Genomic DNA, 26,702 nt, shown 5'->3' on the forward strand with positions numbered 1-26,702 from the left:
ATAGTTCCTTAAGTTACACCACAAACACTTACACAACAAACTCAAAAAAGTTTTCCATAACCTCTTTACGATGCGTGACGTCATTGCTGTGATGTCAAGATGGGTGGATTTGGCTGTATGTTTTGGCTTCATTGACTTTCAGTATGAATCACAGAATTAATAATAGCACAGAAGGCTAGCGGAATAGGACTATCTGTTCACGCTTAATCGAGTAGTTCCTTTGCCAGATTGTAGATAGCGTGCAAAACCCTACTCCGGACTCGCACACCCCCCTTCCGCACTCAGTCCTCACAAAAACTCTATCACCCACTGCACTGACAGGTAGTCGCCCCTCACTCCTTCACACTATCACACACACACACACACCACACAGATGCACACACACAGTCAACTCGGCTCCAGACACCTGTCAACATGTGAAGCAATTATAGCAATTATGGGACTATTGTGATAATAATATTATTCAACCGCCTTCTGTTTTCTTTGCATTTCATCCCAACATTCTCCTGATGATTGGGAAACTCACAGCTGAATAATGACTGTATCATTTATATTACTCTAGTGTTCTGTAAGAATTAGAATGCTATTAAAAGAAGAAGTAAAGGAATAAGAAAAAGAGAAGAAGAAGAAGAAGAAGAAGAAAATATGAAGTTTTCAGTTCATCATCTTCTAAATATTTATTATTTTTTATCACTATTGTATAGTATATCCTCTTCCTCCTCATGATCCACTAATTCTTATTTCTCTCATATGCTACCCTTCTTCTTCTTTTTCTCTTCCTCCTCCTAGAAGAAGAAGAAGAAGAAGAAAAAAAGGAAGATTTCTTCCTTCTTCCTCCACTATCAATCTTCTTCATGTTCTACCACTTCTTATTCTATCTTGCTACCCTTCCCATTCTCCTCTTTCTTCAATGAGAAGAAGAAAAAGAAAAAGAAGAAGGAGAAGAAGAGGAAGAATAGAATGATGAAGAAGAGGAGAAGAAAAAGAAGAAGATGAGTAAATGATAAGAATAAAATGACGATTTTGAGTAGAAGAAGAAGAATAAAATAAACATGATGACAAAAAGATAATAGTAAGAAGAAGTAGAAGGAGAAAAAGAAGAAGAGCTACAACTTGATGATGAGAAAAATAAGTTTGGAGATGAAGGAAATAGGTAGGAGAAGAAGAGAATAAGATATCATGAGAAAAGAAGAAGACTGATGTATTACTATTATTACATCATTTAAACTACATAAGTCACCCTATCCATGATATTGGTGAAGCTGAATTTTGCAGGATGTTAGTATACATAGTTAATAGCCTGGAATCACAATATACTCATTTTTCTCTCACTTGAGAAAAGTTTTGAAAGAATCGATAAGGTCAACTTTTGTAAAGATATCCAATACTCCAATCATTACCTGAAAAATGTTGCGTTTTCGGATTAATTATCAAAACTGCCCTTTTTCACTATCTCGTAACTGAACTATTATTAACTAATGAGCTGTGTAACATGCATTTCAAGTACCACCAACAACTACAATATTATCTTAATTTTTTTTTAGAAATTCACTTTTGAACTCTTAGATCTTCAGAATGCTCAATAATGTGAGGGCATACCGGTTTGGAGATAGAGAACTATCATTTGATACTGTGAGAAGAGATACTCTATAAGGAATTAATAGATTTAATATAGCAAATTATTATAGAAGATTTCTCTGATTTAATTTGGCAAGATTTGAAAAGATGAATGGCTTCAAAGGTTTTCTACTGGAGGTTTTTTATTCAAAGTTTTAATATCCCAACAATTATATAAAGTTAAAAAAAGGTACTGAATGTATTTCTCCTAGTAATGTTTTGAATGATATAATATAGGCCTATATTTTTCTAATCACTGTTCAATGTTCACTGTTCTAATCCAATCTCAATGCAGAAGACATATAAAGGGAAAGCTAAGACTAATTTGATAAAAGTGAATTCAAGAACGGATGCAGAGAATAAAGGTTGCTAGTGCAGGGCATTCCATTAGTGATTTGGAAAGAGAATGTGGATAATCAATGGATGAAGATGGTAAGCGTGAAGATGGTAATAATAATATATTTGATGAATTTGTTTGTTAATCATTGGATTGAACAACAATTGGATTTTCGATAAAGAACTTTGGTTTCAAAATTATTTCTACTCAGTGACCAAGGCACAATCTAGAAAAATAATTTTTATCACATATACATCACTCACATTATATGTGATAGAAAGCCCCAATATGGAACAAAAGAGAGTATGGGGTGATAGTATAACACTCACATCATAAAAGCATTATAACTGAATAAATTGAATTTTAAAAAATATCTTAAAAATGCCCAACTATTCTCTCCGATTATAGAAAATAATGTGGAGTTTGGAAGAAATTGGAATTTACCACACATTATCCTGTTTTAAGTGTATGAGAGTTTAATTTCTAGAATAGAAATGCCCTCTGAGTTGGTTGAAGAGGTTGTCATCCTTTCATAGTCTTTCAAACAGGCATTCAACCAATCCACTTGTCTTAGAGAATTATCATTTTTTTAGAAGGAATATATATTGTAGGGTACTTATAGTATGAATTCATAATCTTATTTTTCAATTAATGATTCATCTTTATTAAATACATTATTATTGGATCATGAAGAGTTGGTTTTCCTTTTCACAAATAAAAAATAAAGAATGTGACAGAATCCAAGGGCAGGGCAGTGGACTGTGGATGATAGTTGGTATAAATACCTACAATAGATCTTTGAATTCTGTACATAAAAATACTGATAGCTTTAGTGTGGTAAGTACACCATAAAAGACTAAATGAATCAACAATATAAGATTTAATAATAATAAGATGATAATAGTAGGCAGATGGCCACATACAAAAACTTGTATCAAGTATCTTGGGATCATAAAATAATGATAGGCAGGTGGCCACATACAACATTGAATCAAATATTTTGAGATCAATAAATTAATAATAGGCAGATGGCCACATACAAAGACAATTGTAAGTAGGTTAAGTCTTTGAATCCTTAAATAATAATAGGCAGATGGCCACATACAAAAACAATGAGTCAAATCTTGGGAAAATTACAACATGTGAAATAATGTAGAGAACTACAAAATTTAAAGAAATTAGGTCAATGACATTAATGACCATTGAGGTCTGACAATAACTGCAAAGGTATTAATGATAATACCTGAAATGAATATAATTTGAGGGCAATAATGAAAGTTATTACTAAGGTACAATAATAATGATTAAAAAATGACAATAAGCTGTAAAAAATGCTCAGCAAATAACATACATAAAAAATATATGTGGCATAGGCCTTCAGTGATTTTAATGTCAAGATAGACTTCGACCAAACAATTAATAGGCGTTACTGGCCTTAAAATATCCCCTAAGAGCTAAGGGTAGCTAATAAATATAATGAAGATTATCCAGGTAAATATAGGCGACATGGGCCTTCAATGAATTGAATGTCAAGACAGACATCAATTAGAACGAGTAATAGGCGACAGTGGCCTTCAATGAATCACTTGTAAAGCCAAGGGTAGCTGTCAAATCCAATAAATAAATAGGCGTCGGTAGCCTCAGTGAATCACTTGTAAAGCCAAGGGTAGCTGTCAAATCCAATAAATAAATAGTTGCTACTATTGAATACAATTATATAGGCGTCAGTGGCCTCAATGAGTTGAATGTCAAGATAGACATCAATAAAATAATAAGTAGGCGTCAGTGGCCTCAAAAAAATCACTTGTGAAGTCAAGGGTAACTGTCAAATCCAATGAATAAATAGGCGTCGATGGCCTTAGTGAATTGCATGTCAAGATAGACATTAATCAAATAATAAGTAGGCGTCAGTGGCCTCAATGAGTTGAATGTCAAGATAGACATTAATAAAATAATAAGTAGGCGTCAGTGGCCTCAAAAAAATCACTTGTGAAGTCAAGGGTAACTGTCAAATCCAATGAATTAATAGGCGTTGGTAGCCTTAGTGAATTGCATGTCAAGATAGACATTGATCAAATAATAAGTAGGCGTCAGTGGCCTCAATGAGTTGAATGTCAAGATAGACATTAATAAAACAATAATGATGTATACGTAAATGAAAATTGAAAAGAATGATTTACATAACCTGAATAAAAATTTGAAGAGGAGATGCGGCCAGGCAGACAGGCAATGACTCCGCAATACCAACAGGAACAGGACATCAGCAAGCGATGAAGTGATCTGGCCATGCTATGACAAGCATGAAAACGTCCACTACAGCAGGTGAATCCCCCAATGGAAAAGTAGGCTGGAGCGAGTAGAATTCCAAATGAATAATCCGATCTTCAAATTGTGGAATTTTTGGATTGATTTCCAAACAGTAGAGATGATGCACTTGAAAGTTTGAGGTTCACGAGGTGAAGCCAATTGTAGAAAAATGGCAACTGAAGCTTACATGAGGTTGCAATTTTTAGACAAAGTTAATCCAATTTTAACAGAGTAACTGAGTAAAGAACTCGATGAATAATTGAATCACACTGAAGAATAGAACAAACGAATTAATTTGAAGAATAATTCACACTTTAAAAGGGTTTTGTAGATCAAATGAATAGCGATGAAACGCTCACTCGCGGTTGCAATTTTAGACAAAGTTTATCCAAATTTAACAGAGTAATTGAGTGAAGAACTCGATGAATAATTGAATCACACTGAAGAATGGAACAAACGAATTAATTTGAAGAATAATTCACACTTTAAAAAGGTTTTGTAAGTCCGATGAATTCAGATGAAAGGTTTAGACCGAGCGCAGGAAGAACACACTCGACGACCTCCATGAATAGAATAGACAGGAAAAACTAAAAATGCTAGCAACAAAAACGAGAAGGTGGAAATGTAGCCACGTACGTGAAACGTCCACAAACGTTTGGTGAAAAAGTGGCAAATAACTAAAAGGTAAGATGCCAAAAGACAAGATTAAATTCTAAAAAATCGAATAGCACAAATATTAAAATTGCAACGGCAAACAATCCGACGAAAAAATACGAATAAAAGTATAGAAAACCAGCTGATGGAGCAGTGGCAAAAAACCGCGATTGAGACGTCACTGAACAGCGCAGACGCACAAAAGACACAGCGCGCAGACAGACAGACATGATGACGACATGATGTCTACGTAGTAGCGGAACGAATAACAAGTGAAACCGTTCCAATAAATGCTTTGTCAGATTTTACAGAATGAGAGATTAACAATAAAAGAACAAGTATCATTTGAGAATTCCTCTCACAAATTATAAATGAGAAATACAGTATGTGTTTCACAATACGAGAGCAAGTATTCAATACAATTCTCAATAATTACTGAAAATTCCCCACGCAGTATGCATGCTTTAATATATATTCACCCTTATATTTTGTTGTAGTTTCTAATTAGAGAGATTAAACCAGAAAACTATTTCTTGATCAGGCCTGATATGGAAACCATAATTTTTCTGAAAAAAGAGATTCTCCTCCTAATAATAGTTAACAATAGTTAACACTCACACTTCCTACTACTCCATCACCTCCTTCTTCCCCTTCTTCTTCTTCTCTTCTTCTTCTTCTTTTTCTTCCTCTTCTTCTCCTTCCTCTTCTTCTTATTCTACTACTTCTTCTACTACTTCTTCTTCTCCTTCTTCTCCTCTTCCTTCAGCTCCTCCTCCTCCATTTTTATCTTCATTTTATTCATCTCCATCTTATTCTTCTTCTGCTATTTCTTCGTGTCTTCTTATTCTTCTAGGAGGAGGAAGAAGAGGAGGAGAAAAAGAAGAAACAAAGAAATAGCAGAAGAAGAATAAGGAGAAGAAGAAGAAAATGAAGATGAGAATGGAGGAGGAAGAGGAAGAGAACGTGAAGAAGATGAAGAGCTGAGAATAATAGTGGAAGAAGAAGTGAGAATAAGGATAGTAATTATGAGAGGGAAAGAAAATGATCAGAAGTTCTCCTCTTTCTTCTCCTTATCTGTCATATCCCATCATCACTCCTCCTTCTCTTATTATTATTATTATCATTATTATCATCATTATCATCATCTCATCCTACTCTTTTCTACTAATGATCATCAAATAATATTTTCTTCTTATTTTTCTCATTATTCTTATCATTCTCCTTTTCTTCTCCTTATCATATTAAAGAACTTATCATATCAACAGATTATAGAAAAATATAAATTATATATATTCATAATTCAGCTCTAGAGTTGTCAGAGCAGAAAGCTACATGTCACAAAGGAATGAAATTGTTTGTCTTTTATAATAGGCCACTAATTGGCCTTTGGTTGTGCTTGCAATATTATTGTTGAGGCTTCCTCAGAAATGAGTTGAAAGCCTGGCAGGCTGCCAGATGCAGCTATAAAAAACCGGATCAAAAGACTGACACTCTCCTTCCATATTCCCATGCCAGCCCACTTTCCTCCTTCCACTCATTACAAGCCGTTACAAGCGACTGTTGACATGCTTATGCGATCTGGTGGGACAATGCAGAACTAACTTATGCGTGATATTATAAATGCACTACGTTGTTATTCTCATTATAGGAGTTTTCTCTGATTACAAGTAGCCCTATACAGGAAAGAGATAAAAAAAATTCGAGTTGAAAAGATTCAACATGAGAATCTCTACAACTAATGTTCAGTAACATTTTCACCTAAAATTGAAAGTAAGCTCAAAATTCGAGAAAATGTGATTATCCAATTGCAAACTGTTAATTCTATTTAAATGATTCACTATGAAGAGATAGCACCCCTCGTGTGTCTTCAGCGTTATTGCCCTGTCACCAGCTGGCTCAAATCTTTGAATAGTAGACTTGAGATGCGCGGGAACACTAGCGTCAGGTGATCAATTTTCATTACGGCAAGGAAAGTTGTGTGAGTGCGCCACACCAGATTTTTGTAGTTTAAATGCTAACGCCGTTCTCAGATCAATTATCGACAATCGAAACTGTCATTTGCTTTCGATGTATTGAATATCGATATCCAAAAAATTGTCCATCCTGAAGCCTGAAGACTTTTACAAAGAAAGTTAGGTTATATCGTAGCATCCTAAAAATCCTTATTGTGTGTAAACAATCTCAACTATACAGTTTGATTTGATTTTCTAGCAATAATGTCGATTGAAATAGAATCTGCTGAGTAAGTAATAACATTACAACATTTTTTAATAAGTAAGTTAGTATCAAGTATTTTGCTCAATAACCAAACCTTAAAGTATAAAAATGACGGCATCAATAATTAGGCTAAGTCTGACTAGTGTCTTATTTTATTAATTTGATGAATTAATAACTTTACTACAATAATGCCTTTTATCATATGATAATAAAAATACTGCAGTAATACATATAGAATTATTTTACTAATAATTTAGGCTACATTGTTTTGAAACTGCTCAATGTATGGAGTTAATGTTGGCCTATTCCTTTGGGTGTATAAATATTATGTAGGCTATATAAGATTTATAAAATGCTTATTCACTTTAAGTATTTTAGGTTTATCAACCTCACAAATCAGGCTTTTATGTAGCACAAAATAAGTTATATTTTAATAGTGCTTTTTGTTTTCACCATATTTTTTATGCTTATTGGACATTTTGCAATACAGTAATTCTAGGCAAAGTTGCCTAATATTTTCTCCATTATTTATAATAATTGAGTTTTATAATAAAAATGTTTTAGAAATACATCAATCAACATAATGTTTTTTAGTAACAATTCTAATATAGTTTGTTTTTTATTTCAGTGTCGTCAGATTGATTCAACAATACCTAAAAGAATCAAACTTGGTGAAGACACTGCAAACTTTACAGGTGAATGTTTGATTATTGTGATATCTAGGCCTATGCTTTTTTTTAGAAATTTGTGTTTCTTTATTTTTTCTGGGTATTTTCATATTGATTAATTCGGATGTAATATTGCCCGCAAAACGTAGTCTAAACTATTGCTCTCCTGTATTTTTCTTATAATTTGACATTCTCTATCAATCTCAAATAATCTTTGAAAAATTTCGTTATCAAAAAATAGTTTTGTTATAGAACAAGGAATTCAATTTCTACCTTTTTCTACGAGGGTAACCCAAATTATACTAGCAAAAAAGTATTCAATTCCCTCCCTCATGATATCAGAGATACCCGAACTGAGATATAAGCCGTTTTAAGAGTCGATTGGTGGCTGGTACAGTAGAGAAATGTTTCTATAGATGGGATAGCATTTACATCATTAATTTTTGTGATATTAGCTCAGGCCTACTTGGTAATTGCAGATTGGATATCACGAAGTCAATTAGTAGCTGATATGCGTGTGATGTTATTCATTGTTATAAAATATGTAATATGTTGTTTCTGTCATGTTTTGTTTGTTTTTTTAAATAATTGTTCAGCTGTATTCAATAACTGTAGTAGCCTAATAATTGTAGTAATAATAACTGTAGCTACTATTATATATATAACTCTAGTATTGTTTCGTAACATTTTTTGTATGTACCTGTCAATGTATTTGTCAAAATACTTATGGCAATAAAGAATATTATTATAATTATTAATTTTGTCCTTATGTTTAAATTTTTTAGGAAGAAACTGGAGTTTCATTGAATACAGTCGACAGTATCGATGGATTCGTCTCTGATATAAATAATGGACATTGGGACACTGTACTCAAAGCTATCCAATCCTTGAAACTACCCGACAAAAAACTAATTGATTTATACGAACAAGTAAGTACACATTATAGATCAAATTATTCCGTAATAATAATCATAATGAGTTTCTGTTCATGGCGTGGTCATAGGTATGGCCACAAGTGAACAAGTCAAGAACAAAAAAAACTCATAAGACAGGTCAAGAACAAAAATACATGTCAAAACACAAAGAGCAGCAGCAGAAGAAGCAGCAAGACTAATGCAAGAAGTATCCACCTACAGTCTGAGGATCACATTCATAGAACTCCCTCAGAGAATAAAAGGGGTTCTCCTGAAGGAAAGCCCTCAGTCTCCTCTTCAAGACCGTCTCTGGCAGAGTCCTAGCTGAAAGTGGCAGCTTGTTCAAAATTCTAGCTGGCTCGTAGATGAGGCTGCTCTGGGTCCTCCCTGTAAACGGGTCATTCACTATCCAACAATTCAACTACGTTGGGCCACCACGTAAGATCTTTTACCACTCACGCTCCGGATGGATAGTCGAAAATCCCCACTCATCTTCCAAATCGAACGTAACTAATCGGCTGACCTTGCGTGGTCAGTTGAGCAGTTTATCAGACTCGACAGCATTCGCCCCGCCTACAACAACCCCATTTATGTTCCTGCGTTGAATCGATGAACCTCAAGTTGTACAACATACCGTGTAGTGAATGGCCCGCTTGAAAACATTTATGTGACTTCATAGTTGAGATTACAGAGGTGTTGGTACTGATTGAAGAAGAAGATATTGAGGCAATTTTTGATAGATTGTTGCTAGAAGAATGGTAGATTATACCAATAGCATATAGTTGTTTGTTCATATTATCATCTCACCACATTATTCATGCGCTAGGACAACACTCATGAATATCATAGCGTGGATATACGCAAGTAGATATATTATCCAGCAAAAATTCCAACAGAAGTTCAAGTTATTCAATAATAGAACAAACATATTCTTCAAACCTCCAACATAATACACTATTAAACTATAGTAAAACACGAAACAAGTTGGATATCAATAAAAGTAATGAATATAGTATGATGTGGCTGGTTATTTCCAATTTCTCGCTTGATTTGATGCCAGAGCTCTTCAGATTGAACCTGATTAATTTCATATGGGACTTGGTATATCTTAACAACTGGATCTACGCATTTGAGACCAGCGGGCCATGTCCTTCGGAAACACAAGAATGACCAATGACCTCTGGGTATAGAAGCAAATGTTAACCTCATTCGGCTGCGGTCACACAGGTTATATGTAAAACTTCATATTAAACTAATATAAATAACTTTTGCATGCTTTGATTTGTTCGGCTTATTTATCCGATTCATCTTCCAGAATATGGAGTTTTGATTGTGACCTATTATATTGATAATACTTTTTTGTGTGACTGCAGGTTGTATTGGAACTAATAGAACTGCGTGAGTTGGGAGCAGCCAGGTCTCTGCTGAGACAAACTGATCCCATGATAGTCATGAAACAGCAGGAGCCAGAACGTTACATACATCTTGGTAACAAACTCTTTTCATCTTCCTTATAAAATAATATTTCAATTTTCTACAAAGATAAAGCCCAGATCTTTATTTTTAACATTGAAGCAAATAATATGTTTTAAATATGTTTAATCACAACTATTATAATTTCCATATTGGGGTTTCAATCATTCTTATCAATTCACATCTTGAACAATAATTTTTCAAACATTGTATAGTGTCATATTTCGCTATCTATTTTATACACTTGATTCATTATTCAATCTTGAAAAGCGCGATATTTCCAAAGTAAAAAAAGGGAAATATCGACAAGAAAATTTGCACGGGGGATCTATACAGCAAGCGATTAATCGATACGAAAGGAATGTGGAGGGAGATAATGAGTCATCATTTCTGAATTCTGAACAGGGTTGTGACTTCATTTACAAGTATTAGCTCAAGTCAGCATTCTTGAGAACTCGAGAACTTCAAAACATATCCGTATTGAATGAGCTTCAAGCATACATCCCTTCTTACTGATACTGTATCACTGGTACAATGATACCTTATGAATAGTTACATTTGGTAACCCCTTTTATAATGCTGATGTATTTGTTTATCTATTTCATTTACACATGTACAAAATCAAAACAATGATTGGGAGAGAAACAACAGAATTAATCCAAAACTTTTTCTCCCCCGAATTTAGATAGTTGATGAGCAGATCTGAATAAGGTTATGGTAATATCCGAATAAGGTTATGAATGGTAATATCTGAATAAGATCTGAATAAGGTTATATAATACTTCTTATTATATCTAACAAAAATTTACTGTCCAAATACATAAACAATAGAAATTTGTAATTTGGGTTAATTATAAATATAAAAAAATAAGTATTACCATAGCCACCTCTAATACAAGGCCCCGGCCTACGATATTGCAACGTCGCAGTGTAGGCCTAGAATCTAATACATGATTGGTAAAAAGATTTAAAAAATACCAGCTGATCTTTTTCACCAATCATGTATTAGATTCTAGGCCTACGCTGCGACGTTGCAATATCGTAGGCCGGGGTCTTATATTAGAGGTGGCTATGGTATTACACTACAAAATCCATTTAGAAATTGAAAAATATGGAAAAAGTTGAAAAATTTTGAGTTACAAAAACCACAAACACTATCACCATCAGAATAGCTGATTCTAATTTTATGTAGCTATGCATTGTTATTTACTAGCCATTAGTTTAGTTGTTTTTCGAGTCAGTCTGTTGCCAGAGCTCATAGAGCGTACATTGCTTTTTACTGTGTATTAGATGTATTAGTAGGTTGAAATAAATAATTCTTTTTTAAAAAGCCGGTTGGCGCCCGAACCACCCTCGCGATGTTGTTCGTTTGACAATATTAGTTTTTCGATTCATGTCGCGATCGCTTATTTCGACTTAGAAAAGGAAACTATCGGAGGACTTAGTGTGGTGAACCTTCAACTTCAACGAAACTTCTACACGGGATAACCACGCCACCGGACTTCTTCCATCTTGGTAACTCCTTCCAGAACTCTTTCATCCAACAACCGGAAGTAAATTCAGTTCCTACCATTGCTGCTACTGTAGGTAACGAATGAATTCTTCTACCTCAACTTCATTTTCTTCTGCTTCAACTTCCATCATCAATCCCTCCAAATCAGACTCTTCTACTATGGCAACTATTCCCAAACATCTGTTGGACTTCATACTCAAGTTCGATGGAACACCTACTAAAATTCCCAAATTTCTCAGATCCATTGAAGAACTTTTCGGACTCAACTGTAATGATACTATCGAAAAACTCAACGTGACCAAAACCACAGGCTTTTGTATACCGCTGCACTTCACAACTTAGAAGGCACAGCTGGTAGCATAGTTCAGAATAGTGAGTGCTCCAATGTAATCGAACTTATTCAAGTTATAAAAAAGCATTTTATGGATAAACGTACCGTTCCAGACCTCATAGCAGAGATTGCTATCATGAAAACTTTTCAACGTGAACATCCCCTTGACTTTCTTGACAGGCTAAACGAAACGCGAACCAGGGTAGTTACTCGCTACAAATTAGACGGTGTAATCCGGTCACTTACTCAAAAACCTTCTTGAACAACTTGACATGACACTTGTACAGTCACTTATTCACGGTGTTCATCCAACACTCGGAGCTCATCTCCAAGTCTACAAGCTCAAGAACTTGGACGAAGCCCGCGACACCCTTCGCAGTGATTGTAGTATTGTGCTCAATCAATTGAAATTTGCAGAATCTGTATCTGATAGTGCAGTGATCAATCCTCAATTTCGGCAACGTAACTTCTTTCAACCGCGATAAGAGTTTCCACAATTCAGGCAGTATTCACCTCAAAGTTTCCATCATCAGCCCTTCATGCACAATTTTGCTCCTTTTAACCAACATAGGTTTCAACACAACTAATTTCCAACAACCTCCACAAATCCAATCTCAACAGAATCTAGTACCATTCAACGCAAGATTTCAGCAGTCTCAAATTCAATATCTCCAGCCAAAATCCTTCAACAGTAACTCTCGTAATTTCCAAGGCGGTGCAAAAAACGTTCGACAGTCTCCAAATTGGAATTCTCAAAATACTTTCTCTATGTGTACTGGTTCAACCAATCGTAGCCCGGAACAATTCGTTCCACGATGTTCATTTTCTGGAAGGAAATAGCATTGATGAATCTTACGTAAATGACACTCCACTTGATGAAACTTATTTTATCATTCTATGCAAACTCAAATCGATTCTCTCACTTCAGCTGTAAACGAGTTGGCAGACCGTTTTTTAGGATTAGGCCCAGCTCCTTCGGGAGACCCGCCAAACAAATTCTAGTTTAAGATCATCAACAAATCCCTCCCGTACTTTGTTGATGATTCTAATCTAAAATGGCTTGTTGACACTGGATTGACGAAGAAATCCCGCTATTGTACCACCTGATTTGACTAGATTTAAGAAAGACTTTATCGTGAAGACATCTGCTGCTGAAAGAAAAAGAGACGAGCATATTTCTATGAACTCGTCAAAAGTGTTTCCAATGTATGCCAAGATTAAGATGTATTTTCTAAGAAGTATGACATTTTATTAGGACATGAAACTTTCAAGTGTACTCAATGGCAATGTTAATTTTAAGGATAAGACGTTAGATTATGATAATGGATCGAAAAAATTATCATTTGTAATGGATTCTAGTAGTAACGAAATTAAATTGAAATTTTATGTGATAACTGTCCCAGTTAGGTCTATTCCCAATGTAGGACGAGGATTGCTCAAACCTGTAACAAATGATGAATTTAGTATTGAAGAAGGTATAGTAGATCGTTAATGATGAATGTAAATGTCTAGCGTTTTCTCATGAACTCATGACCATCAGTCCTGAACCCATGGACAATAGATGAGATAGAAACTATTTATGACGGTTTGAGATATCGATAAGCGGTTTTCGCCATTCTTTTTTTCTTGAAATTTCGTATAGAAATCATGTATCGCATGACCACCTTCCTATTTTAAAAAATAAAGTTGCATTCAATATGGCGGATCCAAGATGGCGGACCAGATTTTTGAAGTGAGAGGGAAGTAGTATTTCTAATTTGAGTAGAATCCCCAATCACACCCACCGTAAAATAACCTTTGTGTATGAGATATTAAGCCGTTATCGGACTTTTCACCCACTCTGTATACAAGAAATTATAGGTACCCTCAAATTTTCAAGAAAGACGTTCAAATTGATATAGAAAAGTTGCTAAAGAACAAAATAATTCAACCCTCAAACTCCCCATGAAACTCTCCAATATGGGTAGTTCCCAAGAAAATGGATGCTTCTGGTCAAAAGAAAATTATAATGGTAATCGATTACAGAAAACTCAATGATGAAACTGTAGCTGAAAAATACCCTTTTCCAAATTTTTAAGATCTATTTGGAAAAATTTGCCGAGCTACGTATTTCTCGACGATAGATTTATATTCTGGTTTCCATCAGATTGAAATGGACCCAGAGTCTGATCAAAAACAGCTTTTTCAACAGAAGACTGCCACTTCGAGTTTCTAAGGCTTCCCTTTTGATTGAAAAATGCACCACCATTTTTTAAGCGTAATATGAACATACTATTTGCTACAATGCCGTAAATCATAAAGTAATTGAGGAATTCAACAATGAAATGAAAATAATACGATCAAATAATATGAAAATCAGTAATTACTTTAATTCATTGTGTAACGAATCAAACAGAATCATAATCCTCATTGTTATTTGACTCTCTCATGCTTTTAAATAATAAAGTTTCTGGTATTGTAACAAGTTTAGAATTTTGTAGATTGAATGAACTCCACTCTACTATTATTTCTCACGATGAATTTTTTCTCATGCATCGAAATTCGAATTTTAGCTTTATTTCAAACGATGTCAGTGTAATTTGGAAACTCATGAAAGTCCATTGTGCAATGTTAAAGACCACATTTCTTATTTCATTGAAGTACCGGCAATTTATGAAACATGTTTCCTGCTGTCATATCCTGTCATTCAAGAAAATGAAATAATAAAAACAATTGTACATCCTTCTCTTGTACTCCGTAATGATAAATTATTTTTTGGAACTTGCGAACTTATCAATGATAATTATTATTGTAGTAAAATTAGTCATATTGAAAACCTATATTGAACAATTGTTAGATGATAAGAGATTTAAATGGATGTAATGAATTAGTTTCAAAACAGGGATCTTCTTTAGTGAAATATATTAACATAATAAATAGTTTTATATTGTGTAATGTAAGTTCATGTATAATTTACAGTGCTGACAAGAAGATACATATGTCACTCTTTCCAAACAGAAAAACTAAATTGTTGAAAATTGATAACTCAGACTTTGATTGGATATTACAGACCAAATGAAGGGAAAATGAAGTTATTATACCAACTAAACTTATAGAAAATAAGAAGATGTCTAATTTTAGTTCTGATCAAGTACATACTGCAAACATAAAATTTCAACAACTTGATGTTAATGATGATTTACCTTTATGAGACAATAGAATCATCTATGTTGTTGTAATTACTATATTATTTATTTTAATTGTAATTTTATTGGTATTAATTTTTATTGAAAGAATTTGGCAGAAACTCTCCATTTCTAAATCAAATAATTGTAATTCTGGCGTAGATAACGATATTGTTAATACAGATTCCCAACAAATGTGTACAAGATTGCTATGTAACTAATACTTCATTTTTAAACTTGTACTTGAATTATTATTTTATTTTTGAAGCTGAGGGCAGCTTCACACTAAGGGGGAGGAGTTACATTTGGTAACCCCCTCTTATAATGCAGATGTAGCTATGCATTGTTATTTACTGGTCATTAGTTTAGTTGCTTTTTCGAGTCAGTCTGTTGCCAGAGTTCGTAGAGCATTCATCGCTTATAACTGAGTATTACACGCCGTGTCCCACGAAGAGGTTTACACGTTTGATTTTAAATTACGAGCCCATTCATGAACCGAACTTTTTTAAATTTTACACAGTTTACATAGTAGGTTCTGAAAATATTCTGGGAATATTTCAGCTCCCTAACCTTCGTAGAAACAAAATGGCGTCATATTGAAAATTTTACCCATTCGCTTCCTATGGAAACTACTTTCATGAGTTATAATCTGATTTGTTTACTACGTTGTGGTAGTCTTGGCTCATTTGATGGTACCATAAGTGGATCAAGCAATATTCCAACAAGATGGTGGACTATCTCATTTCGCATATCATGTTAAGCAATTACTAAATGACAAACTTCATGGCCGTTGGATTGGTCGTGGAAGTGATTTTTTTAGATTGGCCACCCCGATCACCAGATTTAACTGTTCGATACTCCTTTTTATGGGGTTACTTAAGGAAGAAGTTTAAACTCATAGCTTCAATAATGATAAGGAACTAAAACGATCAATAGAAGAGGAACTTCTCCGGATACCGCGGAGTTTCTTTGTGAGAGCTTACGAATAATTTCTTAAGCGCTGTTATCAGTGTGTTGCTGGATGGATGGGTTCCAATTTGAATAATTTTGGACTCAAATTTTAGGTAATTTTGGAGGTTTAGGTTTAGGCTATGTTCTAGATTTTTTTATTGAAAAGTCATATTACCTCAAAGTGCAACCAAAAAAATATTTTATAAAACAAAAACACTATGCCGCTATTTTGTTTCTACGGAGATTAGAGAGTTTAAATTTTCCCAGAATATTTTTAGAACCTACTTTGTGAACTGTGTAAAATTTGAAAAGTTTGGTGCATGAATGGGCACGTAATATAAAATCAAACGTGTAAACCTCTTCGTGGGACACGGTGTGTAATACTCAGTTATAAGCGATGAACTCTGGCAACAGACTGACTCGAAAAAACAACTAAACTAATGACTAGTAAATAACAATGCATAGCTAGTATTAGTATGTTGAAATAAATAATTTTTAAAAAAAAAAAAAAATTTGGTTATTCCAGTTCCTTAACTAATGATTACTTGATTAATATCCTAACCAATGATTATTCACACAAATATTTTGAATTTATTTACACTTTTTACTGTTTGAATATTTCATTGGAATAAAAACTTTTTTATCAAATTTTATTAATAGTGTTTCAAACCATATCAACTGGTTTATCTAATTAATATTAACAATTAGTTTATCAACTTTGTCATCTAGTTCATGATTATTGTAATTTTTTTCTCTTGATTACGAACTTCTAGTTAATGGATCTCTGATAACACTGTTACAACGGGTTGCACAAAAGTCTGTTAAATTATAATCTTTATTGAATTGCACGAGATCCAATCAAGCCTTCTTCTCGGGAAACCCTTCTTTCAATTTTACACAGTTTACATAGTAGGTCCTGAAAATATTCTGGGTATATTTCAGCTCCCTAACCTTCGTAGAAACAAAATGGCGGCATATTGAAAATTTTACCCATTCGTTTCCTATGGAAACTACTTTGATGAGTTATAATCTGATTTGTTTACTACGTTGTGGTAGTCTTGGCTCATTTGATGGTACCATAAGTGGATCAAGCAATATTCCAATAAGATGGTGCACAATCTCATTTCGCATATCATGTTAAGCAATTACTAAATGACAAACTTCATGGCCGTTGGCTTGGTCGTGGAAGTGATTTTTTTAGATTGGCCACCCCGATCACCAGATTTAACTGTACGATACTCCTTTTTATGGGTTACTTAAGGAAGAAGTTTAAACTCAAAGCTTCAATAATGATAAGGAACTAAAACGATCAATGGAAGAGGAACTTCTCCGGATACCGCGGAGTTTCTTTTGAGAGCTTACGAATAATTTCTTAAGCGCTGTTATCAGTGTGTTGCTGGATGGATGGGTTCCAATTTGAATAATTTTGGACTCAAATTTTAGGTAATTTTGGAGGTTTAGGTTTAGGCTATGTTCTAGATTTTTTTATTGAAAAGTCATATTACCTCAAAGTGCAACCAAAAAAATATTTTATAAAACCAAAAACACTATGCCGCTATTTTGTTTCTACGGAGATTAGAGAGTTTAAATTTTCCCAGAATATTTTTAGAACCTACTTTGTGAACTGTGTAAAATTTGAAAAGTTTGGTGCATGAATGGGCACGTAATATAAAATCAAACGTGTAAACCTCTTCGTGGGACACGGTGTGTAATACTCAGTTATAAGCGATGAACTCTGGCAACAGACTGACTCGAAAAAACAACTAAACTAATGACTAGTAAATAACAATGCATAGCTAGTATTAGTATGTTGAAATAAATAATTATTAAAAAAAAAACAAAATTTGGTTATTCCAGTTCCTTAACTAATGATTACTTGATTAAATATCCTAACCAATGATTATTCACACAAATATTTTGAATTTATTTACACTTTTTACTGTTTGAATATTTCATTGGAATAAAAACTTTTTTATCAAATTTTATTAATAGTGTTTCAAACCATATCAACTGGTTTATCTAATTAATATTAACAATTAGTTTATCAAACTTTGTCATCTAGTTCATGATTATTGTAATTTTTTTCTCTTGATTACGAACTTCTAGTTAATGGATCTCTGATAACACTGTTACAACGGGTTGCACAAAAGTCTGTTAAATTATAATCTTTATTGAATTGCACGAGATCCAATCAAGCCTTCTTCTCGGGAAACCCTTCTTTCAAATTAAAATTCAATAGGCTTTTTGCAACCGGGCCATCGGCTATTATATTCATTATCTTTTAAGTAAGCGTACTACCAAAAAGTATGTTGAAATAGTATAAGTAAATACTACCAAATAATAGTATTAATATAATATAGTATTAGTAAACATACTACCAAATAGTATAAATAAAATATTCATACTATGTAAAAATACTGACATTTTCTACCAACAACTTCAAATTGGCAGGCTAAATTCTTATAAAATTCACGCTTTACTAGTGTGCATTGGATTTTTTGGTAGTAGCTTAGCTATCACCATTGCAATCATATGTTTATTTTCAAATATCTGCGTTACTGCTACCAAATTTATTCGATGTCTTCTAAAAATGCTGTATTTTGTTTCTCTTGATAATCTATCTAGCGTATAATATATTTAAGTTCCAGTGCACTTGTTGTGTACCGTACCTGACTACCATGTTCAAAAAATGTCTCAACCTAGCTCGGTGAAGCCGGAAATTTGACTGCTTTATCATTATTTATTTATTGGATAGAGTAAACAATACAGTAGTCGGAAAAGAAAAATCAGGCTATTGCCCAAAACTTCTTTAATTTCCTAATTTTGTCTTACATTGTCCAAATATAATGTAGGTTATGTCCATTTCAATTCATACACTAAATCATCAATCTGAAAGTTATAAAAGTGTTCTATATAGTTTATTGAACTTCATCAAGTATTAGTTGTACTAACTTGCAACTTGAAGATTCAAATAATGATAGTATCGTGGAATGACATTGTAAAGTGAATGTAGAAATCTATGTGTGATTGTAGAAAACCTGCTGGCCAGATCGTACTTTGACCCGCGTGAGGCATACCCGGAGGGCGTGAGCAAAGAGAAGCGGCGAAACGCGATCGCTCAGGCGCTGTCCGGCGAGGTCTCAGTGGTTCCCTCCTCCCGTCTCCTCGCCCTGCTCGGTCAGGCTCTCAAATGGCAGCAGTACCAGGGACTCCTACCTCCAGGTAAAACAATCCTCAAGATTATTTTTTATAGAAATGAAATGGAATTATTACCCTTTTTTAGAAATCACCTTTTCATTCTCTATTACGAAACAATAATTTTCAAAAATTTTAAAACCATTGAAAATGTATAAAAAACACTTCTTAAAAAATGTTTTTTGGTCTTATAGCTTGAAAAAGTTTATTGTTTTTTTATGAAGAAGTAAAAGGTGATTTCTAGAAAATGGTACTTATTCCATTCTATTTCAATTAATTGAAGTATCTTTTTTATCTATCTACATATTTGATGAAACTCAAAATCAATTCGTGAATTGGAAAGGAACACCATGCTCAGCCTAAAACTGTTCCTTTTTCAAATTTGATAGAAATAGATCCAAAAGTAGTATTTTGATTCAGTTGTTACAAGGAATCAGATTTAAATGATTGGAAAGTTCTCAAAATTATTCGAATGTAGTAATATTCGATTTAGGTGTTGTAAGCAGTGAGTCGAACTGATAATTATTATTTTATTGGCAAGCTAATAAAGCTATTTGAAAAATTATTGAAGCGGTTCTTAGATTTCATAAGGCAATAATGATTATTTTTACTTGTAGTATTGGTTGTTTCACAACAGCATAACATCTATACTTTGTGAATTTGTTTACTGCTGTATACAATGTCATCTTTAGTATCTATATTTCCAGTTTCTCATCTAATTCTATTCTTTCAAAAAATGTCCATCCTAGGCTCATTAAACTACGAATTATTTATTCATTTTCATGTAAAACTGTTGTTAATTGGTGAATAAAATTTGATTTGATTTGATTAGCACTATCCTATTATATTAAACGAGCAATTTCTATATATATATATAATATATATATATATATATAATATATATATATATATATATATATATATATATATATGATTATTTATTGGTTAATATCGGGGGACCGAGCTTCGCTCTGGAGTGTAAAAGCATAGAAAATTGTTATATATGTTAAATAGAAAGATTGAATTTCATTTTCTCAGTCGTACAATTATTTTTACAGTTATATGAGGAGGCACAACAGGCTCATACCCAAAACTGTATCTTTTCAAATTTATACTACAGTCCAAATCAAAATCTAGGTTAAGCTACTATCACTCATCAAAATAACAATTTATTCACACTTCAAAAAAGAAACACATAATCAATTGCAAATATATATACTATGAATTCGATTTAGAATGATATACTATGTTTTTTATGATTTAAATTATACGATTGTGTGAGAGATGCCTTTATAAGTGGTTTGCTGTCTCCAGACATTCGACAACGTCTCTTGGAATCAAAGAAAGTCTTTAGATTTCCATGAAATAGTAGACCACGCTAGAACTTTAGAATCAGCATACCATGACTCACTTAGTTTCAACTCGTCCTCATTGCTACTCAACGCCGCACAGCCTGTAGTCAATCCTTAGTTGAATCTCTAACTCAGGCTGAGCCTGTTATTGCACAAGCTACTCAATCAAGAAAAAAACTCAAAGTATGTGATTACTGTGGCTTCAACTCACACTTCAGAAATGAATGCCCTGCTAGCAATATATTCTGTAGGAAATGTGGAATAAAAGGGCATTATGCAAAAATGTGCAGATCAAATCAGACCCACAAGAATGATAAACTAGTATCAGCAGCAGAAATCTGTAATTCATCACCTCCAGGACTCAGTAAAGCTACTGTACCGGCTTCTTTAAATGATTTTAGTGTAGCTGCGCTAATTGACACTGGCAGTTCCAGTAGTTCTGTTAATAAACAACTTGCAAAAGATCTGAAATTCAAAATTTACCCTCTAATGAACAAATTTGTATGGCTACTACCTCTCTCCTATCATCAGTTGTTGGACAATGCTCAGTTAACCTCTCAATTCTTGGCCACAAGCACAAAAATGTAATTCTCCTTGTTCTCAAAGATCTCTGCTGTTATGTATTACTCGGTCATGATCTATTGTCTAATCATTCAGGTATGTATATGTCTTTTGATGGAACAAAAGACCCACTATAAGTATGTGGTTTTGCCGCTGCTCAAGTCAAACCTGCTTCGCTGTTTCAGCACATTACTCCAAACACCAAACCTATTGCTGTAAAATCAAGACGTTACAATCAAACCGACATGGAATTCATTACTCAAGAGGTAGATAAACTAATAAAAGAAGGTATCATAGAGCCAAGTGACTCCCCATGGAGAGCTCAAGTGCTTGTTACTTCCAATGACATGGCGATAGATTACTCTCAGACGATTAACAGATTTACTCCACTGGACGCGTACCCCCTACCGAATATAGAAGAAGTAGTTGAAAAGGTTGCTAGATATTCTGTATTTATTACTATTGATTTTCGAAGTGCTTATCACCAGATACCAATTAGAAATTGTGACAAATTATATACGGCTTTTGAAGCAGCTGGCCGTCTCTATCAGTTTAAAAGTATACCTTTTGAAGTGACAAACGGGGTCGCTGCCTTCCAACGAGTGATTGATGATATCATTCAAAAGGAGAATCTCTCAAGTACGTTTGCCTATCTCGATGACGTTACTATTTGTGGAACTACAACAGAAGAGCATGATAGAAACTTGAAAAACTTTATGAATGCTGTGCACAAATACAAATTGACAATAAATATGGAAAAAAGCTCTTTTCCAAAATCAGAAATTAATCTCCTTGACTATATTATCAAGGACAAGACTATCCGCCCAGATCCTAACAGACTAGAATCACTGAAATCCTTCCCCCCGCCGACGAATGCAGCTTCAATGAAAAGAGTACCTGGTATGTTCTCTCACTATTCAAAATTTATTCCCAATTTCTCTGACAAGATACAGCCTCTAATTCAAACTACGTTCCCACTGAAACAAACTAAAATTTTATTGTTTGAAGCAATGAAACAATCTATACTCGATTCAATGGTAGTTTCCATTGATCCAGAAGCTCCCTTTGCTGTAGAAACCGATGCATCAAATAGTGCTATTGCTGCTACTCTATCACAATTGGGCAAACCTGTTGCTTTCTTCTCCCGCACCCTATCAGCAACAGAACGGCATCATCCAGCAATAGAAAAAGAAGCTTGTGTCATAGTTGAAGCCGTTCGTAAATGGCGCCACTTTCTTCTAATGCGACATTTCCAACTTATCACAGATCAAAGATCAGTCGCTTTCATATTTTCCAAACATCACCAGAGTAAAATTAAAAATGAAAAAATCCGTCGCTGGCGCTTAGAACTCTCCTGTTTCACATGTGACATCACCTACCGCCCTGGAAAAGAGAATGTAACAGCAGATGCTTTATCCCGAATGTGCGCTAACGTAACAAATAGAATACAAAACCTCCAGAGATACCATAAACACTCAGGTACAGCCAGATTTTATCACTGGATAAAAAGTAAAAATCTGCCATTCTCCCTTTATGAAGTACGACAGTCCTTAAATCAATGCAGAGTGTGTGGACTGTGTGCTGAAATAAAATCGAAATTTTACAGCCACAAAGGAACTCTGATCAAAGCTACATCACCATTTGATCGCCTCAACTTAGACTTCAAGGGCCCGATACCTTCAAAAACCAGAAATCATTACATTCTGACAGTGATTGATGAATACTCTAGGTACCTTCTAGCCATACCTTGCCCTGATATGTCTTCCACAACTGTTATTAAGGCCTTGGAAAGTATATTTTTTATGTTTGGAACACCAGCTTATATTAACTCAGACCAAGGACCATCTTTCATGTCTCAGGAACTCAAGAGCTACTTAACAATGAATGGGATTGCTTGCAGCAGAACAACACCCTATAATCCAAGAGGGAATGGGCAAGCTGAAAGATACAACGGGATAATATGGAAAACAGTTCAATTGACTCTAAAATCTAGAAAACTCCCAATCACTCACTGGTAGGACTGCCTACAAGAAGCACTCCATGTGATCAGGTCCCTACTATGTACATCCTCCAATGAAACTCCACACGAAAGAATATTCCGGTTTCCTAGACGAACAGGAAATGGCGGATCAACTCCATCTTGGCTCATCTCACCAGGACCCGTATTACTCAGAAAGCACGTGAGAACGTCGAAGTATGACCCGCTTGTTGAAGAGGTTACACTGCTTCAAGGAAATGGTGAATACGCTCACGTACAATTTCCAGATGGGAGAGAAAAGACAGTGTCTACGAGGGATCTAGCTCCCACTGTGCCCCTAGCCAGCTCGGAAGTAGAAGAACCACCATCATTTCCAGATCCTTCCAGAGTTCAAGAGCCAGAGTCGGAATCAAAGTCAGAAGGGTATTCCGGAATTGAACATTCAGTTCAAGAGCCAGACGTTAGTGAAGCTAACGGAAATCGAAGAAGCACAAGGACAAAAATCTGGTGTGGCGCACTCAGACAACTTTCCTTGCCATTATAAAAATCGATCACCTGACGCTAGTGTTCCCGCGCATCTCAAGTCTACTATCTGAAGATTTGAGCCAGCTGGTGACAGGGCAATAACGCTGGAGACACACGAGGTCTGCTATCTCTTCATAGTGAATCATTTAATAGAATCAACAGTTGCCAACAGTTTGCAATAGGATAATCACATTTTCTCGAATTTCAAGCTTATTTTTAATTTTAGGTGAAAATGTTACTGAACATTAATTGTAGAGATTCTCATGCTCAATCTTTTCCAATCGAAATTTTTTGTTTGAATTGTATCTGAAGCCTGATAATTGAAAATTTAAAATCAAACTTTGCATAGATGGGGTGGAGCTCCAGAAATTTTTACAGACATGGGACTTGTGGCAGTTGATGGAGCTTATTGATGACTATTTTAGGTACAACTTTAATCAAAATCGTTGGAGCCGTTTTTGAGAAAATCTCGAAAAACCCTGTTTTTGACAACATTTTTGCCATTTTAGCCGCCATCTTGGATCGCATTTGATCGAAATTGTTCAAGTCATTCCGTTAATTGGGAGATGAGATATCGTGTACACAGACGCGCGCGCACACACACACACACACACACACACACACACACACACACACACACACACACACTCACACACTCCAATACCCGAAAACCACTTTTGTGGACTCAGGGGACCTTGAAACGTATAGACATTTAGAAATTGGGGTACCTTAATTTTTTCGGAAAGCAATACTTCCCTTACCTATTGTAATAGGGCAAGGAAAGTAAAAAGGCTTCCAACTTATTTAAAGGACTATGAACATTGATTCTCCTAGGTGGAGTGGATGTGATGATATTGATCATATGATCTATAATCATATGCTCTAGTTACTAAGAGAATCAATTGCATGTTTTATTTTAGTTGTCATTAATGTTTGATAAAGCCTTGTTAATACATCAAAAGTTCCAATCTAGTTCACTAGTCACTAGGACTAACCATCTATTTTGTTCTCTTATTTTTTATCCTAAAATATGAATTTTTATTGTTAAAGTCTTCCATTGAAGCCAACAGTTCTAATCTATAATTTCTCTACTTTAAATTCTTTTGCTACACATCAATTTATACTTTTTTACTTTACTAGCACTACACCAAACTCAAAGGGCTTATAGGAATTTAATTTGTTGATTTCCTATGTTGAAATTGATTAAATGAAACTAGATGAATGATGAAATATTTCTAATGTTGGAATGACAAAATTGAACTCTGGATCAAATTTGAAATAAATTGTTACAATTGAAATAAACAAAGTATGCCAGTTTAAAACATCACAGGTGGCAATCAGATGATTCGTCACATTACCCCCCCGGGCAGACGATTTGGCCATCCGAAATTTTGAAGCTCTTTTTTTCCTGGAACAGGGTGGGAAGGCTGAGGTGAGTCGTCTTGAAGGATGTATGCTGGTTTCTCTGTAAATACATCACAGAGCACAGTAAATGGTGATCCAGGAATGGGTAAACGTTCCAATGAAAGAGAAGAATTCTCTGGTGTTATCTTCTAAAGATGGGTACCTTTGACATATTGTATATCCTTCGAAAACTCAGAGATGAATGATAATTGGTTGAGTTGAATTGGCGAAAGTTGATTGGTTGATTGTTGATTGGTTGAGTTTGTGGAGTTGATTGGTTGGGAAGCATAGACTAGAGGCTTGTGGTCTGTGCAGATAGTAAAGGGATGTCCTTCTAAAAGGTGGCGAAAATGCTGTACCGCTCTTAAACAGCGAGTTGCTAGCGATAGTATACTGGCCAGCAACTTTCTTTCAATGATAACTTTTTGAAGAGAAAGCAAGAGGTTGCCCTAGTATACTGGCCAGCAACTTTCTTTCAAAGAAATTTTTTTTGAAAAGAAAGCAAGAGGTTGCCATGTGCCTTAAAACAGTTGTAAGCATTCTCCAACTGAGTGGTTAGAAACATCAGTAAATAAACCAAGTGTTTAATTCTTGAATGATTACTCTTCTTTCCCATTCCTGAATTACATAGTACTGTCATTTATCCATACTTCATCAGGACATATTGCTCTCTCCCAGTCTAGATGTTTGGCGGTATTCAAAAGGTATTTTCTTTTTATTATGTTCACTACTTGATTGATTCTTCAGAAGTGTAATTTTCATTTTTGTAGAAATTAAGACTTGAAAGTGTTAAATGCAAAATTCAATCATTTTATAGTTTAATAAGAGTTTTAAAAATACATTTTTTTAGAGTTTGAAATTCTCGGCAAAAGTTATCCAATTGATGCTGTAATATTGTGAACTGTTCACGTTGAACAGAAATTTGTTCTTCATCCATCGTGGTGGATAACTTGAGTAACTAGGTAATTTTTAGGTAACTTTTACTCACATGAAAGACCTTTAAAAATGCTTTCTGTTGATCACGTCGGGGTCACCAATATAGGAATTCAATTTGTTGATTTCCTATGTTGAAATTGATTTAATGAAACTAGATGAATGATGAAATATTTCTAATGTTGGAATGACAAATTTGAACTCTGGATCAAATTTGAAATAAACTGTTACAAGTGATAAACAAACTATGCCAGTTGAAAACATCACAGGTGGCAAACAGATGATTCGCCACAGGCTTTGTTCTCTTCAACCTCCTTGTGAGTTCAGTTTTGTCTAGTAGTTGGATGACTTCGGTGTTGTCGTGTTGATGAATACGTGACTCATGATGGGCTGCCAGTCGTCTTATTTCACTGGTCACATAGGGGATGTGCAGATCTCGGTGCAAATCGCTGGTCCTTATGTACCAGGGCGCATTCACCATGTTCCGCAGTACTTTGTTTTGGAATGTTTGAATCTGATTGATGTTAGATGTTCTAGAGCAGCCCCAAAGCTGAATTCCATACGTCCAGACATGTTTTAGAATTTGTTTGTAAATCAATATTTTGTTG

General features: G+C 34.5%; 1 protein-coding gene across 1 annotated transcript in view; it reads left to right on the forward strand.

The window, feature by feature from the left end:
- Positions 1–7,009: 7,009 nt before the first annotated feature.
- The window catches only part of LOC111057088 (WD40 repeat-containing protein SMU1), a 37,629-nt gene continuing 17,936 nt past the window's right edge, over positions 7,010–26,702 (forward strand). Inside the window, exons 1-5 of the mRNA XM_022344554.2 lie at positions 7,010–7,157; positions 7,761–7,827; positions 8,586–8,729; positions 10,088–10,202; positions 19,180–19,368. Coding sequence (XP_022200246.1) covers positions 7,132–7,157; positions 7,761–7,827; positions 8,586–8,729; positions 10,088–10,202; positions 19,180–19,368 — 541 coding nt within the window. The 5' untranslated portion in view covers positions 7,010–7,131. The remainder of the gene's footprint in view (positions 7,158–7,760; positions 7,828–8,585; positions 8,730–10,087; positions 10,203–19,179; positions 19,369–26,702) is intronic.

This window comes from Nilaparvata lugens, chromosome 8 (assembly GCF_014356525.2).
Source record: "Nilaparvata lugens isolate BPH chromosome 8, ASM1435652v1, whole genome shotgun sequence".
NCBI lineage: Eukaryota > Metazoa > Arthropoda > Insecta > Hemiptera > Delphacidae > Nilaparvata > Nilaparvata lugens.